The sequence below is a fragment of the Camelus dromedarius genome, chromosome 33 (genome assembly GCF_036321535.1).
Source record: "Camelus dromedarius isolate mCamDro1 chromosome 33, mCamDro1.pat, whole genome shotgun sequence".
NCBI classification, from domain to species: domain Eukaryota; kingdom Metazoa; phylum Chordata; class Mammalia; order Artiodactyla; family Camelidae; genus Camelus; species Camelus dromedarius.
The window spans coordinates 11,198,751-11,216,624 of record NC_087468.1 but is presented as its reverse complement, the minus strand read 5'-3'; the positions used below and the strand labels follow the sequence as shown (position 1 = coordinate 11,216,624).

At 43.5% G+C, this 17,874-nt stretch overlaps 2 protein-coding genes across 13 annotated transcripts in view; one reads left to right on the top strand and one right to left on the bottom strand.

The window, feature by feature from the left end:
* The window catches only part of KANSL3 (KAT8 regulatory NSL complex subunit 3), a 40,932-nt gene extending 29,050 nt beyond the window's left edge, over positions 1 to 11,882 (bottom strand). For 9 of the 12 annotated variants that reach the window (XR_010378797.1, XR_010378798.1, XR_004133133.2 and 6 more), the window contains exons 1-3: positions 11,807 to 11,882; positions 10,552 to 10,816; positions 7,649 to 7,819 (exon numbers count right to left, since the gene is read on the bottom strand). Coding sequence is in view for 9 of the 12 variants with exons in the window: in XM_031441178.2 (XP_031297038.1) it covers positions 7,649 to 7,819; positions 10,552 to 10,766 (386 nt within the window). In the remaining 3 variants the exon portion in view is untranslated. Of the gene's footprint in view, positions 1 to 4,905; positions 4,971 to 7,648; positions 7,820 to 9,996; positions 10,032 to 10,551; positions 10,817 to 11,806 lie in introns of those variants that run through there. The other 3 variants (XM_064481897.1, XM_064481902.1, XM_064481899.1) reach the window with 3 other exon arrangements.
* A 2,622-nt stretch (positions 11,883 to 14,504) lies between these two features.
* FER1L5 (fer-1 like family member 5) overlaps positions 14,505 to 17,874 on the top strand; it is a 44,756-nt gene continuing 41,386 nt past the window's right edge. The window contains exons 1-4 of the mRNA XM_064481707.1: positions 14,505 to 14,589; positions 15,683 to 15,735; positions 16,310 to 16,401; positions 17,149 to 17,257. Of these exons, the coding sequence (XP_064337777.1) occupies positions 14,505 to 14,589; positions 15,683 to 15,735; positions 16,310 to 16,401; positions 17,149 to 17,257 (339 nt within the window). The remainder of the gene's footprint in view (positions 14,590 to 15,682; positions 15,736 to 16,309; positions 16,402 to 17,148; positions 17,258 to 17,874) is intronic.

Below are 17,874 nucleotides of genomic sequence, written 5' to 3'. Positions count from 1 at the left end.
AGGTAGCGCTTCGTATCAGAAGGGATAAAGTAAATAGGGCTGAGACAACTGCTAGCCAAATGGAAAAAGAAAATCTGGATTCCCACGTATCACTTTATACAAAAATTAATTTCAAGTGGAATAAAAAGTGAAATATTAAAAAATAAAACTACCAAAGTGCTAGGAAAAAATAGTGATTAAAAAAATCTATCTATGTAATCTATATCTTAGAATAAGGCCATTATAAGTACAACCTAAAACTCAGAAGCCATAAAAAGAAGGACGAGAAACATAACTACATAAAAATTTCAAATTTCTGTAAAGGAAAAAAATAAAATATCATAAACAAAGTCATAACACAATGAAAAAATAACTACCATTCCATTAAAATAGAAAAAGCCTCCAGAAATTATTAAGAAAAAGACAAAATACTCAAAACAAAAACACTGGGCAAAGAATATGAAAAGACAGTTTAGGAAAAATGTATAGTCAATCCCCTTCAAAACCAAACATGTAAGTTAAAATAATATTACTTTTTACCTATCAAATGGGTAAAAATTAAGAAGTTCAATAATATTTTGTATTGTGAGGATGTAAGAAGATAGGTCCCTCCAAACTTTGTTGATGAAAATATAAATTTGTACAACCTTTTGGAAATCCAATTTGGAAAATCAATTTTGGGAAAAAAATCAATCAAAAAACCTAAGTGAGATCATGTCACTCCGCTCATAGCCCTTTAATGGCCCCATTTCAATCGGCTGAATGCCAAAGTCCTTGCAATAGGCTGTCTGGATCCCCACCTGCGCAACCTCACTGTCCATAACTGCCCCCAGCTCACTGTGTTTCACCACACTGCCCCGCCCCTACCCCCCATGCACACCCAGCGTGCTCCCACATCACAGACTGGGCCCTAGCCATCCACTCCCTGCGAAACACCAGCTGGCTCCCTCTCCAATCTCCAAGTTGTCTGTCAAATGTCACCTTCCACTGAGGCTTCCCCTGACTCACCCTATTTAAAACTGCCAACACCTCACTCCCACCCCGGCATTCCCTATCCCCCTTTCTAGCCACATCACCTCACATTCTATCCATTTTATTTATTTGTTTGGTCTGTCTCCCTCTGCCGGAATGTAAAGGCCAAGATGGCAGAGATTTTTGTCTGTCTGTGTCAGTGCTATTCCTAACACATAAAGCAACGTCTAACACAAGAGTAGGGACTTGAACGTCTGCTGAATAAATAAACGGATGAATTATGTGCATACTACTTTCTAAGACCTGTAAACAGCTGAGCACAAATTTGAACCGTCACACTCCCTACTACATTAAGTGCACAGGTGCTGGGCAGCAGGAGAACAAACTCGAAATGGGACTTAGGCTCAGCTGTAAATTGAGCTGTCACCATACCAGGGTGCTCGAACTGCAGGAAAGCTGCTTCAGACAACTTCAATAATCTCTATTTCTCTTTATAACAGACGAGCATCCTTCCCATCATGGCCCACCAACCAGATTCCCTCTTTTCTATAGGTCATCTCTCTAAGAACACCAATAACATGGCCCAGTAGGTATGCAGATGGAGGACAAATTACCCTTTCTTATTCACATTGTACAGTTATCCCACTGTCTTGGAAAGAGGAAAAACCCTCCAGAAAGGAGGAAAATAACGGTCCAACTTCCTTTCCTTCTGTAAAATAAAGTCTCTACCTACCACATCTCCAGTGTTACAACTTACCACAGTCACAGGCCAGAATGCTATGAGCCAGGAGCTGGCTGTGTGCCCTCAGTCTCCTTGACTGTGAAAGACAGGGCCTAGATGAGCGCTAAGGTTCCTTCTAGCAATAAAACAATTTCAGGTGAGCTATGATTACTGATGGCAGCCTAAGCTCTATGAGAGCAGACCAGTTCTTCAGAAGTGCCCTCTGCCTCTGGCAGCTTTCATTGCCACAGCTAAATCCCTTCTCAACCTCCAAAGCCTCTCATCCTTTTATAATCCCCTTGTGGGGTACTAGAAGCAGTCTTAGGTTTTTTGGAATTGTCCTTTGACTTATTTTCCCATCGCTCTCTTGGCTTAACTTTTGCTAACTTCATCAGGATCTAGTCAGTTTTTGTTGTGGTTGGATATTTAGAGAGATTTTAAACTTGGGAGACAGAGGAGTGGACACTTTTACTCAAAGTTGGGACTCTGGATACCCTGGGACCAGGAAGGCTTGTGGGAACCAGTATCTCCAGCCCATCGGTTCATAATCTCATTTTCCTTCATATTATTTAAATATATATCACATTAACATGAGTAGCATCTCTCTTAATGTACAATGATTCTTGGAAAGCTCTCTGGAGGTACATAGATATTTCTGTATTAATAAACCTCTTTGCTTTTAATGGCTGGTTCTACCCTACTGGTGGACATTTAGGCTGTGTCCCTTCATTACTATTATAAACAGTCACAGTGACTACCCCTCCTTTTCCCAAAACACACGTGCATACAGCTCTCTGTATCTTTACATGGTCATGCAACTATCTCTGCAGGGTAAATCTCTTGAAGTGGAAGTGAAAGATCTGTGTTAAAATTTTAGAATTTCCAGTTCTGTGAAAATATGTATAAAGACATCCTGAAAGTGGTATTACACTGCGGCCTTATCCCCAGCAACGATGCTCAGTGATAATCAAACAGGTTAAGCAACGAATACAATTTCTTCATGTTCAACAATCTCCTGAGCTTTCTCAAAGCCTACAGACCATGTGGCAAACACTAATTCCAAGGACTGAGGATGAGGTATAATTCCTATTTACGAGGTATCAACAGCATTTCAAAAATTATCCTGTTCTTTATTATAAAACAGGATGTTTCCTCTGTTTTTCTTACTCTATATTTATTCTGAAACCCAAAATGATGGGAGCAAGGAAAATGATGTGAACAAAATGGGGGGGGGGGGGACTAGAAAGCTATTTAGAAATTACTACCATACACCAATGACAGCTGAAATTAAACTCAAAAACCACAATGCTGAGAGTCTAAAATCCCCAGAAAAAGTTCTTAGGATTGTTGCTGGATATATAACGAAGTGATTTCAAGAATTAAAATATGTTCTCTGTATTTTGTCAGCTTCGTGGGAGGCTGGAGAATTAAGTGGGCAGAAAAAAATGATCTAACCCAAGATTAAGATAAAGAGCATGCAAAAGATATAATTAAGGAAAAATTTAAAAACAGGAGACAATTTTAAATACAAGTCTAAACAGTCAGATAGCTGATGGGAACTGTGGTGAGTCAACACGCTCCCCCCACCGCAAGCTATTCAATTTTCATGAGTGCAAAAATGCCTTCTCTCCACTGCTTGGATGAGATCAGATTCATCTTATGTTCTCCATGCTCCCACTGAACCTGAGTGATGTTCTGACTTCTGGCTCATCTTATCCAAAACAGCCAAAAAGTCACACTGGTCCTAGAAAAGCCTGATATTTTCAAAGGTAATTCTTTCTCTGATACTAACTCCGTATTAAAATGCCTAATAGGAAGTCAAGCAGAGAGAGACATCAGAGAGATGAAATAGGTCACACTTACTTTTTCAGATTACAAAATTCTTTGCTTAAACACCAGGAGAAAGGAAGAGAGGAATGAAGGAGAAAGAGAGAGGAAAGAGAGGGAAGGAGAGAGGGAGAGGGAGGGAAAATAAACAACTCAAAGATCTTGAACTCAAAATTTCAAACACCCATCTAAGATTAACACAAAGATACATACAATACTGAGAGCTATAATTAGAACAAATTTGGAAAAGGAGAATTTTTTTTAATTGAATTCAGAATTCTGATTTCTAAGATAAGACAACCTGCTTCAGGACACTAAATTCTTTTACTGAAATGTTGGCAACATCCTAAAATCCATTTGAGCAATGCCCCAAAGTATCCTATGTCAGGAGTACTTTTCAAAATGTCTTTCAAAAGCCGTGCATCTAATTAAACTGGACACTTGACAAACATCTGGGGGGGGGGGGGGGAAGCTGCTCCAAACTCTGGGACAACGTTACTCCACCAGCAAATGTAAGTCATTTTCAAAGGTTCTCCAAGTCACATGACTTTGACATGCAGACACAAGGACATAATCAAGACCAGAGGTCGGTAAACTTCTGTAAAGGATTGGATTGTAAATATTTTAGAGTTTGAGGGCCACATGGTTTCTGTCACAACTAGCCAACTCCACAGCTATAGTGCAAAAGCAGCTATAGACAATATCTAAATGAGTGGGCATGTCTGTGTTCCACTAAAACTGTATTTATGGACACTGAAATCTGAATTTCACGTGTCTTCTTTTGATTTTTTTTTTTCAGCCACTTGAAAATGTAAAAACCATTCTTAGCTCACAGGCCATATAAAAACAAGTAATGGGCCAGATTTGGCACACAGGCCATAGTTTGCCAACCCTTGATCTAGAAAATTAAATCAAGCACAGAAGAATATTTAAACTGTTTCATGAAATATCAGGCACAACTAGAGTCAGCTGCAGGGGTTAGGGGGCTTCATTTTCTAAATACAGAGAGTTATCTGAAGGCAGTTGCTAATAAAATAATTCAAGAGGGGGAAACAGGGTACTAAAAAACAAAATTAACTTTGACTCCATTGATACAGAGATCAGTAATCTCTCTGAGGAAAAACAGATTTCTAGGGAGCTGTCCTATAGTCCATGAGTTCTTGATGTGGGAAACTGTAATTTTACATGATTTTATAGAGGAAGAAAAGAAGCAGCAATTTAACAATCAAGTCAAGGGAAAGAATGGCAACAAGATGATTATAATCTGAGCAGAGGGAACTAACTTCAATCTCCAAACAGGCTACAGATCCAGAATTTGCAGCAAGGTCATAAAACGGTGACCTCTGAAATTGAAGCCAATAAATATCGTTAAATAATGAAATTAGCTGTGTGCAAAAGTGACCTACCTGAAGAGATGGTTTGTAAGCCTGTTGCTAATGAGAGAAGGACGCCTCCAAAATCTCATCAGACACTAAAAAACAAATAATCTGAGATAAACTGAGCGCTAATTAATCATATCAATCTGTGGCAATGTCATAACAGAAGGATGGAGGTCCACATGGGGAAAGACAAGCCAAAGGTAAGAATCTGTCAGTGCTTCTCTGCAGGACTAGGCAGGTGGAGGTGTGCCCTGGCCTAGTCTGTGGGCTCTTCTTGTTGAGGAAGGATGGGTGTGTCCAGCTACCTTGCTGAAGGAGGGCGCCTCCTGTGCAGGGTCTCCCCTCGCCATCCACTTCTGGAACACAGTGGCTTCCCAGACTCTCCTACTGAGTCAGCGCTCTGGGCCAGGCCACCCCAGTGTCTCATCTGCCCATATCCCTCCTTGTAAACTAAGAAACTGGTATTCATATGTATTATTAAGTCTCTGATGACTTTGGGAAGCATGAAGAGTCCCCCAAATCCTCTTGATTATGACCATGGGTGAACTGACAGAAAAATTCATGCAGTTCTCCCACGTAGTTTCTGAAACTGCAAACTGAGGACAAGGCAACCAACACTACCATAAAGGACACATGTGAGGCCACCTTGTTCAGCCACTACTAGCTGGCCTCTCTCCTCACTGCCCTTAAAGAGAAGGTATCGTAGTTGAGATCACTGAGCTCCAGAGTCAGACTGCTTGCTTTGAACAAATCTCTGCTCCACTATTTCCTAACTAAGGTTTCTTTAACTCCCTGAACTCAGTTTTTTCATTCGTAAAATACAGAGGAAGAAGGGATATGCCCAGGAAAGCTGCAAGGTTTAAAAGAGACAATGCATATGAAGCGCTTGGCACAATGCCTGGCACCTAGAAAGCACTCAGCAAATGGTAGTTCTTTTTGTTACTACCATTTTCACTATTTTTATTATTATGAACTGTAACAATAGTGATAAACTGTTCTGCTGAATTGACTCCACTACCATTCCAGTAGTTATCTTCTTCCACAGCAGTTTTCCTCTCTATGTGAAGCTCTAGAGAGCATTTCCCCTTCTTGGGGCACGACATGAATTCCAGTTCAAGACCCCAAATGACTTCTTTATAAGCTCTTCAACCAAAGGCAAAACTGCTCCTCCTTCAACAGCCACCAACCTGATCACCCAAGCACACCAGCTCAATCTCATTCCCTGCTCCAGCCAGACTCACAACTCAGGCCAATAGCCTCGAACTTTCCTACCCTTCTTCCTACCAAATTACCACTTTTTCTTCCTTTATGATAAAATAAGAGTGCTCCAACATTATGACAAGTTTACCACTTATCAACTCCTGATGTAAGGATTTTAATACTCCCTTACAGATGGTAGATAAATACATACAGAGAGAGCCATCAGGGAAATGCAAATTAAAACCATGAGATGTCACTTCACACCCACTAGAAGGGTCATAAAAAAAAAGATTAGAAACAAGTGTTGGCAAAGATGTGGAGAGACTGGAACTCTCACATGTTGCTGCTGGGAATGTAAACTGATGTAGTCCTTTTGGAAAACAATCTGAAAACTTCTCACAAGTTAAACAGTTATCATATGACCTGGCAATTCCACTCCTAGGTATATATGCAAGAGAAACAAAGATATATGTCCACACAAAAGCAAGTACATGAATATTTGTAGCAACATTATTCATAATAGCCAAAAATGCCAGCAACCCGAGTATCTACCAACAGATGAAAGGATAAACAAAATGTGATAAATCCATACAATGCAATATCATTTACTAACATGCTTCAACATGAATGAATTGTGAAAACGTTATGCTAAATGAAAGAAGCCAGACACAAAAAGACCACATCCTATGTGACTTCATCTATACGAAATGTTCAGAAGAGGCAAGTTTAGAGACAGAAAGTAGACTGGTGGTTGCTAGGAGTTGGAGGTGTTGGGAGGAAATGAGAAGTGACTGTTAATGGGTGCAGAGTCTCTTTTGGGGGTAAGGAAAATGTTCATCAAATTGACTGAATATACTAAAAACCACTGACTGTTCACATTAAATAAGTGAACTATATGGTATGTAAATTTTGTCTTCATCAGGTTTTATGCAGTAAGTAAAAGATAAATAAATGTATGCCAAATGAACAATGACAAATGACCTAAAAAGGAGTGTTGAGTCCCCAGGGCCAGCAGGATGCATAGGAACAAAACTAGCCAGCAAACTCAATGAAAATGGACTGAAGTGTTCCCCCAAAACCACAGACTACAAATCTATTTTTAAAAGCCACTCAAATCAAACACCTGTTAGCTTTTCACACGACTCCAAAACATTTTCCCTACCCTAGTTATAGACCATGTAAATACTATCATACAAATGGACATTTATTTTAATGGGGTTATTTTGGTAGTCTAGGTAACTCCCATATCATAACATGTACTACATAAGCTACAGAACTAGTCATACCTATCAGATTTAATTCATTTATTTGATCAACATTTATTACATGCCTACTATGTGCCAGGCAGTGTCCTAGGTGTCAGGGATGCAAAGATGGCTGTGACACAAGCCCTCCTCCTGAGGAGCTCACTGCACAGTGAGCTGAGAGTTAGGAGAACATTCTGGCTCATGTGGCTGCAGATGAAATAAGCTCCTAATAAAAATGTTTCAGTGAAGATGATGATACAAAATATTTACAGCGCGGTGACCAGTAACCCCGTAGTGACCAGTCCTCGGGAGAAGCGGCCCACCTGTTGACATGCTCCTCCCAGTCCTCCGGCGGGGGAGGGGCATCCGCATCGGTCCTGGCGAAGATGACGTGCCGCTCACACTCGTTCATCACGCTGCGTGCCTTCTGATTGTCGTACAGTGGCACAGGGGTCGATGTGATTGTCTCCACGTCTATTGGGACGTCCGACTCACTGTGAACAGGTGTGGAAATAGGACCAGACACATATACTTCACACCATACAGGTATTTCATGGTCATCTCGTTGCCAAAAAAAACTTTTGGATACAATCAGCTTTAAAGTACGCTTAAAGCACATTATATCCACAAGAAAATTATGATCCAGAGTCATCTTTCCCACACTCGTCTAGATCTCTGCCCTCGGACGTGCGGCTGATACACGCTGGGGGAACACAACATTGTTTTAAAACGAGTCTTTGCGAAAAATGAAAAACAGCTATTTTTTTAAAAAGACAAATATATTCCATAGGCAAATAGCTGATTGCTTAGATGTGCTTTCCAATACAATAGCTATAAGCCAACATGCAAATATTTAAATTAAAAAAATTAAAAAAAATTAAAAACTCAGTTCCTCAGTTGCACTAGCCACATTTCAAGCACTCAACAGACATATCTGCCTAATGCTACCACACTGGACAGACCGACAAAACATTTCTATCACCGCAGAGTTCTGTGGGACAGTGTTGGTCTAGAGTTTTAAATTATTCATACAAACTTTTCCTTTCCTTAGCAAGTCAACTGGCAGTTAATTACATGCTGTAAAAGCCTATGACTGTCTAAGACAGATCACCTGGGGTGCAGACGCCTTTGCTTACTCACTGTGTAAGGAGCCTAGAACATAAACAAACAGAAAAGAATATCCGAAGAACCTTTCATATTTTAAAATGCTGATGAAAAGCTAGTGTCACAAGGGTCCTTCACTGCACCAAATTGGTAACCCCAAAAATGATGCCAATCAAACTGGTCTACTGGCTGTCTAACAAACACACCTTAACTTTTTGACCTCAGTGACGTTATTGGTTCCATTCCCAATGGCTGGAATAATTACATCATTATGAAACAAAGTGAAATAACATGCAGCTAGATGTGGTGGTGGGAGAAAGAGCTGATTATCTTCTGTGGACCAGACAGTGGGCTAGGTACTTGGACCTGTATGCCTAAAAGAGAATTCTCAATTTCACCATCCCAGACCTGTCCTCCCCTAGCTGTCCCCAACTCATGGCACCACCCAGCTGCTCAAGCCAGAAATACAAGTCATCCTAATTTCACCTTTTCCCTTAACCCTGGTCGCTCTTTCCAACTCACCACAGCGGGTCATGTTGGCTCTACCTACATGAAATACACCTCAAGGCCATCCATCTGTCTCCGCCTGTACTATTCCTGCCCCATCAGGATACCATGACCTCTGGCCCCACTACTGCAGTGGCCTTCTAGCAGACCTTCTCTATTCCACTCCTGCACTATAATCCATTCAACAGAAATTCAAAGCGATCTTTTTCAAATATAAATCCAATCTGTAGCTTAAAATCTTTCAATGACTTAACAAATTCTTACCAATTTGACTTCTTAAAATCAAATTCCTACACGAGGGAGCCTCTGTTGACTTCTCCCCCAGCTCCCAACGCCACCATATTCCAAACCCAATGGCCTAAAAAGAGTTCCTAGAACATAACAAACTCCCACTTCAGGGCCTATACATGGAGTCAGTCTATAAGAGAAAATAATTTTCTGAGTACTGAAATGTCCAAGTCCACAGAATTTCATTTTAGGAAAATAGCATGAGATATGAATGCAGGAGCTTCTATATTTGCAAGAAGCTATTATATAACTAACAGAAAAAAACCCTCCAAATTCTGTTTAAAGGAGCTCTTCATTTATGCTCTAAACCAAAGGCATCAAGATTATGCTGGATTATTTCCTAAAGTCATAGATCCTGTGCACTGTACAACCAAAAAAAGCCAACAAAATGCTGCCCTCATTGGGAAATGAAATAAAAACCACTATTCTACCCGTGTTTAAAACACACACATCACAGCACTTCTATCTCATTAAGGCTCAGTGGGGATCTAAAGAAGCAAAACACAAAATCTCTATTCTCCAATAAACCCCAAACCTGAACTAAAAGAAATATTAAACATCAGGTTAGATTAAAACAAAGCAAAACAAAAAAAACTTCTTCCCAAAAAAGTTCATAAAATTATTAAAGGTGTGATTTGATTTTCAAAACAGAATATATCGATTTTAATAAAAGTAATCAGAACATCTTAAAGCTCAAAAAAATTGCTAAACAAGTTTTAGCAAATGTAATTGCATGCATATTATGTGGTAAATTCATGAAAAAATTCCTTACCCTGAAAAGTAGGCAGGCTGAAAACATAACCAGACCTAAGAAGGAATTGGATCAACCCTTGGTGACAGGTTTGTTTAAGTTAAAAGAGAAAGCAAAGTGTCAGATACATGCTCCTAAACTTTGCAGGTGAAGCCAGGAAAAGCAAACTGAATTACCATTAAAAGGTTATTGTTGCCAGTGTTGGAGCCAGAACATTGGACTAAAAGGAATGAGTCCAGTCCTGTGTGGTAGTTTTTAAAAATCAACTCTCCCAGCTTTTTCTTCACAGTTTAAATAACCCTCTCCAATTCCTCTTTCCACACAAGTGCTATTATCTAAGTGCAATAGGCTGTTTGCTTTCCTTTGAACATCTTGCTTTCCTAACTCATTAGATGTCTTGAATGCAGATGTCCACATATAGGCCTGATATCCTCAAGCTGCTTAACAGAGATGCCTGAATTAAACATCTGAGCCCCTGGTACAATCTCCCACAATAAAATCCCCTCTAATCCTCACCATCTGATCACTGCCCAGTTAGGGCAACGTCAGCCCTTAAAGAGAGAAGCCCAAACTCACATGGGACTTTCGTGTTGCCTCCGGGGAGTAACAAAGAGCATGCGGGTGGGGCGGGCACTACTGGCATCTGGGTGGGCACTCCACGGCTTGGCATAGCTGTGATCCAGAAACACCAGGTCCAGCTCCCGCTCATGCACTGAAAGCTGGAAGAGCAGCGAGGTGCCCATGCGCCGCGCTGAAGTCTGGAAGTCCCTCTCCCCACCGCGGTGGGCCATGTCAGAAGAGGGGCTGCAGGTCAAAGAATGGTTATCTGCATGCTAGTCACCTGCAGTAAAAAGTTTCAGTTTAAGTCAATTCAAATGCTCTAAATTTTTTTCAACCTAGAACAACTAATATGCTTCTATCTGAGTATCTATTGCACTGCAGACCCCTGCCCACGTAGACAGGGTGCCTGAGATCCCCCAGAAGGCTATGGCACCACCTCCATCCTCAAGCTATAAAATTTGGTTCACTAGAAAGCTGAGGAACTCCACTATTCATCAAGGCCTCACGTGGACAGACACTAAACTTGCCTGGCCAGCGCCACAACTTCCCACGTGGACAGGACGGGTTTTGGTGAACAATGAGAAATCACAAATATTAATTCTTCCAAAGCTAAGGATCTCTACGACTTCACACCATCCTCAGAAGCTTCACAGAGCCGTCTCCGACCAGAGCATGAGCATCCCAGTAACAGCTGTGCAAAGCGAGCCTCAAAGAAGCCCTTGTTTATGTTAAACGAAAGTTTTGCAACTACTCCATGATGCTCTGGAGTTTTAAAAATATACAGAGAGCTCGTCCCCAAAGCTTGCAACAAAATGCTATCCCAGGAAGCCCTCTCTCCCTCACCGAAGGGGTGGTCCCTGGGGAATTGCCCGGTACCCCAGGTACCCCTCGAGGGTCCCGCCATTGAGCCTCAAAACCGCCCCAGCTAGCAGGCAGGGCTTATAATTCGCACTTTACAGACGCCGGCTCAGGGAGACGGAGTGACTTGGCCAAGGTCACCGAGAGTTCGCGACGAGGAGGGGCCGCCTCGCACCCGCCTCCCGCCTCCCCCCCCCCCCCGGGCCCCGCTCAGCGCCCGCGTCACGGCGGCCCGAGTCCGCCCACGGCCCCACACGGCCGTCCGACCCAGGCCACCCGGGCCGCGGGCTTCAGCACCCGGCTCCCCCATGCCCCGGGAGTCCGGAGGTCCTCGCCGAGACCCCGGCCCACTCCGACTCGGGCCGCGACCCCTGGGACCCGCCATCCCCGCCAGGGCCGATCCTTCCCTCACCCGCAATCGTCGGGCCGCGCGCTCGGCCCGGGCCGGATCCCAACGCGCGTGCGCGTTACCGCCTCCACGCCCCGGCTCTCCGGGCGCCGAGCAAAACGCGGAAGTGGATTCCGGCCTGGGAAGGGAGGGGCGGGGAGCCGCAAAACCCGGAAAGATGCAGCTGCAGCCCCAAGAGGAGAAGAGAAGAGCCCGGAACGCGCGTGGCCTCCGGCATCCTCAGCAGAAAAGCTAGGGCAAGGGAGGAGGCTGGCTCCTGCAGCCGCTGTTCTCTCTGCCCCGCACTGTTGCTTTGTCGGGTGCCTGGCCAGGGCTGGGAGGACGCGCAGCCTACTTTCCAATCCGCCAAAGGAGCTCCCCTCTCCCCCCCGAAAGTGTTCGTTAAGAATGTATCACGCATGCTGTACGCCTGAAACTAACGCAATATTGTAAAGCAACTATACCTCAATTTAAAAAAATGTATTCTCAGGAAACAACCACAATAAAAATAAATGTAAATAAAGTTGCTGTGAGCCTAAACCTGCTCTAAAAAATAAAATCTATTAAAAATAAATAAAAATTCATTCAGAGCTTTGCGGAGCGCAGCTGGTCCCTGCAGAGATGCGTCGCGATGGCCCTACCCTTAAGGAGTTTAAGGAATAAAGGGAGACAGTGACGCTCAAGGTAGAGATTGGATTTTGGAGTTTAATCTCAGCTCCAACACTTAACTCCCTGGCTTTATGACCCCAGCAAGATCTCAGCGTCCCCTCCTCATCTCTGTGCACACACTTAATTCACTGGCTAGCTGAGATAATGAAATGGATAATGTACAGTACCTGGCAAGAACACAGATTTCTAGGAAAAGGAAGATTTCCCAACGTTGATAAATGGTACCTTGTTGTATTTCTTTGCTTATTAATAAGCTTGGTTTATTTTTACATCTTTTTTGGTTTTTTTGGGGTGGGGGGAGCTTTTGAATCCAGTTTGGCAAAGTAATAAATGGCATCTCATTGTATTTCTTTGATTATTAAAGAGACTGAAATTTTTTTACATCTTTTTTCTATCCATTTGGGCAATCCTCTAATACAAACTTTCCCCCATTTTCCTTTGGAGTAGTCATTTTTTCTTACCGAATTATAAGACCTGTTGCAAATGTTCCCTACTTTAATACTTGCCTTTTAAGGTATATTTTTCAGTGGAAGAATCTTAAATTTTACGCAGTCAAATCTATCAGCCTGGTCATTTACAGGGTTTGCCTTCTGTGTCTGCTTAGTTTGGAACATCATTAAGAAAGCAAAAAGCATTTTGTTGTGTTTAGATTTCAAGAAAAACTGTCAGGTTAGTAGGAACAGTATGTTGAACATAATTTATTATTTCTAAATGATTCAGAATTTTGCTTTTTAGACATGTTCAACTTCAGTCTTCAAATGAGTTGAAGTGAACAAGGCATTGGACCAATGAAGTCCAAGAGCCCAAAACACTTGGGAAACAATTTGCTTTTTAAAAAAACGAAGTCCTTAATGTGTTTCTCTCTTTTCTTTTATATGTGCACCAAAATAAGTTGACTGAAGATTTCAGTTCATGTTTATTTCTGCAAGCAGGATAATAATGTGCAAATTTTCTGTTGTTGTTCAGACATATGCCCTCACTGCCTTATGGCTTTTTCTTCCTGTTTAATGATTCATCCCCAGATTGAACATTTGTAATAAACATTTCTATAATTCTAACATATCCCCCCTCAAAACAACAACAACAATAACAACAAAAGAAAACTGTCAGGAAGTACTTTTTTCTTTTAAATCTGCTGCACCAGAATGCAGTCCTGGCATTAGGATCCTACAGACAGGTTTTTGGTCTTTAAATGCTATGCATGTTTTAGAACATGTAGTAAGCTTACTGCTAAATTATTTCATCCACTGATATATATTTTTTAAAACATCCATTAATTTCCACCTATCGGGTAAGATGTGACTTGTATAATGTTCAAGTCTAAAGCAGAAAAAGCTTTTGAATGGACAAAAGAACAACGTCCCCTACTCCAGCCTCCTGCTGAGAAGCCTTCAGAGCAATCAAGATGTTACAGCAAGATCGTATTATCAGTGAGATTTTTAACCTTACAAGCCCAGCTGGCATCGAAGCTCATTAATTAAACCCCTAGTTTCCCTTGGTTAAAGAGAGACTCATATCTAGACTAACGTTTCCTTTAGAAGAAGGGAGGCGTACGTGTTTGCTTACACATTAGGAAGGACTTCTCCTGAAACACCCCTGAAATTGCCTTTGATGTCGCTCTTCCCTTTCTCAGCCTGCCTCCCTTCTCTATTTTCTCATCTAAACTGTGTAACTTTGGCAGTGATTCACTCTAGATAACTTGCTTGTATAAGGAGAAAACATTCCCCTTCTACCTGGTCTTGAAAGCAGAAGGACAGTTAAGGACAAGAGAGAAAGGGGAACAGAAAGAGGAAAGAAGAGCAGCCCAACTGTTTGATTTTGACACCCCTGGTCACCTCAAGCCCCTGGCTTTGGACCCTGTGACTTCTTCCTCCTCTCACTCTGTTCATTCCCCTTCAGAATCAAGAACCACTCACCTTTGTGACATCGCCCCTATTGGTAAGCAACAGACTCAGAGCCTTACTCACCCCGTGAGCCCTGGGAGAAGCCTTGGACCAGGCACTCCAGGAAGGAAGCTTCGCTAGAGCAGGGTGGAGGGAAGACAGTGGGGGAGATGCTGCGGCTTGTCGTGGAGTCGGCCAGGATTAGCCCGCCACTGACCCCCCCACCCAGACCCTGCGTGTCCGTGTACTTTAGAGGTGAGAGCTGGGAGCCCCAAGAGGCAACACGCTGTTCGACGAAAAACTAGGTTTATCAGTGTCCTACTATGTAAAAGATGCCCTGCGTGGCAGAAGGGTAAGGTAGACACCGTCTGGTTCTTTCAAAATTTATCATCCTTATTGCTACTATTTCTCTTGGGTGTGCCTACAGATTTACCTACCAACTCTTATAATTGAATGTTTAATATCTTATATTCCCTTTTCACCTGTTCTTCCTAGCCCCTCTTCTCCCGAATACCATCCACCACCCCTTCCACCTTCCAACAGGCACAATTGAGTTTCTCTCTCTTTCTCTCCTGTCTCTGTCGCTCTGTCTCCTCTCTCACATTCTTTCCTTGGAAACAATCTCAAATTTGGCAATTTAGAGGTTCTTTGCAGGATTATAGGCTGTTCTTTGTTAAAGATATTTCTGGAGAAGGCGGATTTTAGTGGATGAAGAGTTTTCAACCCACTAGAGATGTTTTGGGATGTCTTAGGGTACACTAGCTTTGCTCTGGTAATGACTGAACCCTTAAATCCCAGTGCCTTAAGACGATAAAAATTCACCTCTTGCTCACATCAAGTTCTGCGTCAATGGTACTGATCAGGCAGCAATCCTGAATGACTCCTCCAAATAGTACTTTAGGGACCAGCTGCTTGCTGTTTGTGGCTGCCAAGTCACCAGGCACTGCCCTCCCAATGGATCATGAGGGTGGATATGGGGAGTGGAGAAGAGAATGGAGACTCTCATGGGAAATTCTGGCAGCCAGCCCAGGCAGCGGTGAATATGGCTCCCAAATTCCATTGGCCAGAATGAGTCACACGGCCCCACCTGGCTGCAAGATGGCTAGGAACCATGTACCAGAAAGAAAATCAAATGAATACATAACATTATCTGTCACGTGGGGTGATGTCACTCTTACAAAAAGTGAGAAATTTTGAAACCCCTAGAGTAAGAAAGAATCAGTGCTGTATCACATCTGCCAACGTAGACCTGAAGTTTTCTTAGAGAGTCCTGCTTCTCTTTACTCACACAAACCTAGACTTTGAAATATTTCCTGCCACCAATGCCAGCCCCTCCATGTCTTTGCAGATGTCAAGAGGACAACTCATGAGGTGGAAGGCAATAATCCCATATGGAATGAGGTAAAACACAGGGCAAGCCCAGAGGAGACAATGACAACCCCAATAGCGAGGTTGGTCCAGGTTGTACTCAGACACCTAGGGAGGAGACAGAGAGCCCTATCAGCCTTTCCCCAGGCCGGGGCACCTTGGCCTATGAGTACTCTGAGATGGCCAGGCGGTGCTGGGTACAGGGCCACAGCAGCCACATCTGCCCATAGCTTTTGGCCCTTCTCCCTGACTCTGGGGATGGACCCATCTTGTCCAATCCGGCCATCCTAATGTTTCCAGAAACCTGAAGCAGAGTTCCCTGTACCAGATCACCTCTCATCTCCCATCCATCCATGTCCCCCACCTGGTCCCCAAGCCCCTTAACTACTAACCAGCACACAATACTGCAGTTAAGCTATGGGAGCTCAGGTAGGATGCCCGGCACCTGGGTGAAGGTAGCAAATGCCATCCTTTTAGGAAATTAGACAAGGGAAGTTCTTCAGTTTGAAACACAGTGCCAGCCCGTTCCCTGCATCTTTTTTCATTTCCTAGAAGGGTGGAAAGGGAAGGTAGAGGAAGGATGCTGACCTCTCTGTGCCTCCCACAGACCCTCATCTGGCACCTCTGGAACCGTCCCCTGCAAAATGACTCTTTCCTGCAAATCACCCTTCAGGACATAGGCTCAATAAAGAAGGAAAGGTGAGGCAGAAAGAGAGGCAGGAGCAGCCTGAGTCTCTGACCAAAGCTACAGCAGATGTTGCATCTCCTGTCTCTAATCCATAACTGACTTAGATGCAAGGACCAGAATGCATTCCAGCCAGCTAATGCAAAAAAAAAAAAAAAAAAAAAAAAAAGCAGGGGATTTGTGGAAGGGTATCAAGGCTAGGAGTACAGATCAACAGATCAACTAGAACTAGGAAACTGGGGCCCCAGAAACAATTCTGTCTCTTCTGAAGTCATGGGATCCAAATCTCTGCCCAACCCTGGCTTCCGGCTTCCCATCACAGCCCCATTCTAGTGCCGCACTGAGACTAATATCCCACTAGACTGAGGCTCTGACATCCCAGGTCAAAATTCCTAGGACAGGGAATCTGATCGGCCCAGCTCTGGTCAGGTGCCCACCCCCTGGTCCAATCAGCTGTCACTTGGCACAGTTCCCATTCCAGAGGAGTGTGGGAGCAGAGCTTCTGGGAAAGGGCTGGGCAGGGCAGAGATGGTAACAGGGATGCCCACTGCCCAGGAAACCCCAAAGCCAATTCCCAGAGAGTTGAGAGTCCTGTGACCTCTGGTGGGTGCCCCCCACCACTGCGTTCTTCCTTCAGCCTTGCTCTTTGGACAGCACTGCCTTTAGCAGAGAAAGGCATCTCTGGATGAAGTCATGCCTGGGACAGAGAGGACATCCTTTCCCCTGGTTCAGAATTTCACACTTGCTCCTTGTCTCCCCAGGTTCATTGGCTTGGCCACAATTCTGCTCAAGCCATTGGTGAAAAAACCAAGAAAGGTCCTTTTCGTGAGGGACCTTACTCTGCTCAACCATTCGATGATACCCACAGACGTGAGTTGGGCCCCAGAAAGCATGGCTGGAGGGGTGGGGCAGCTGGTGAAGTTAAGCCACTCTGCTCCAGCAGAGGCCCAGTGTCCTCCAAATTCAGAGAGCACTTTCTGCTCTGGGGGGCGCCCATCATACTGCCATTGTCTCCCCAACTTCCCCATCCCCTTATCCATCTACCCACCCACTCCTCCATCCTTCCATCCACTCATTTAGCCTGAGTATTCAGTTGATCGTCCACTGGTGTCAGCAGCTGTGCTAAGGCTGGAATACAGAATTGAATGAAGCCCACATTTGTTGGAGTAGGCACCACTCACTGTGACAAGTGCTCCAGCACACACATACTGGGGTCGGGGAAGCTGTTTCACTGAGGTCAGGTGGGAATGAATGATTCTGCTTGGGAGGCAGTGGAAGGCCCCTCAGAGGAGGTGATTAAGACGTGTGGAAACACATAAGGACCAACCAAATGAGAACAAGCAAAGGTGATTTATTCAGAGCTTGCTATGTAACAAGGAAGTCAGGCACCATTACTTGGTTTTGACAGACACTCAAAGGCAGGCAGAGGAGTGGGAACGTTTTATGGTAGAAAAAAGGGAAGGCTTCAGGTGTGCCCTGATCGGAGG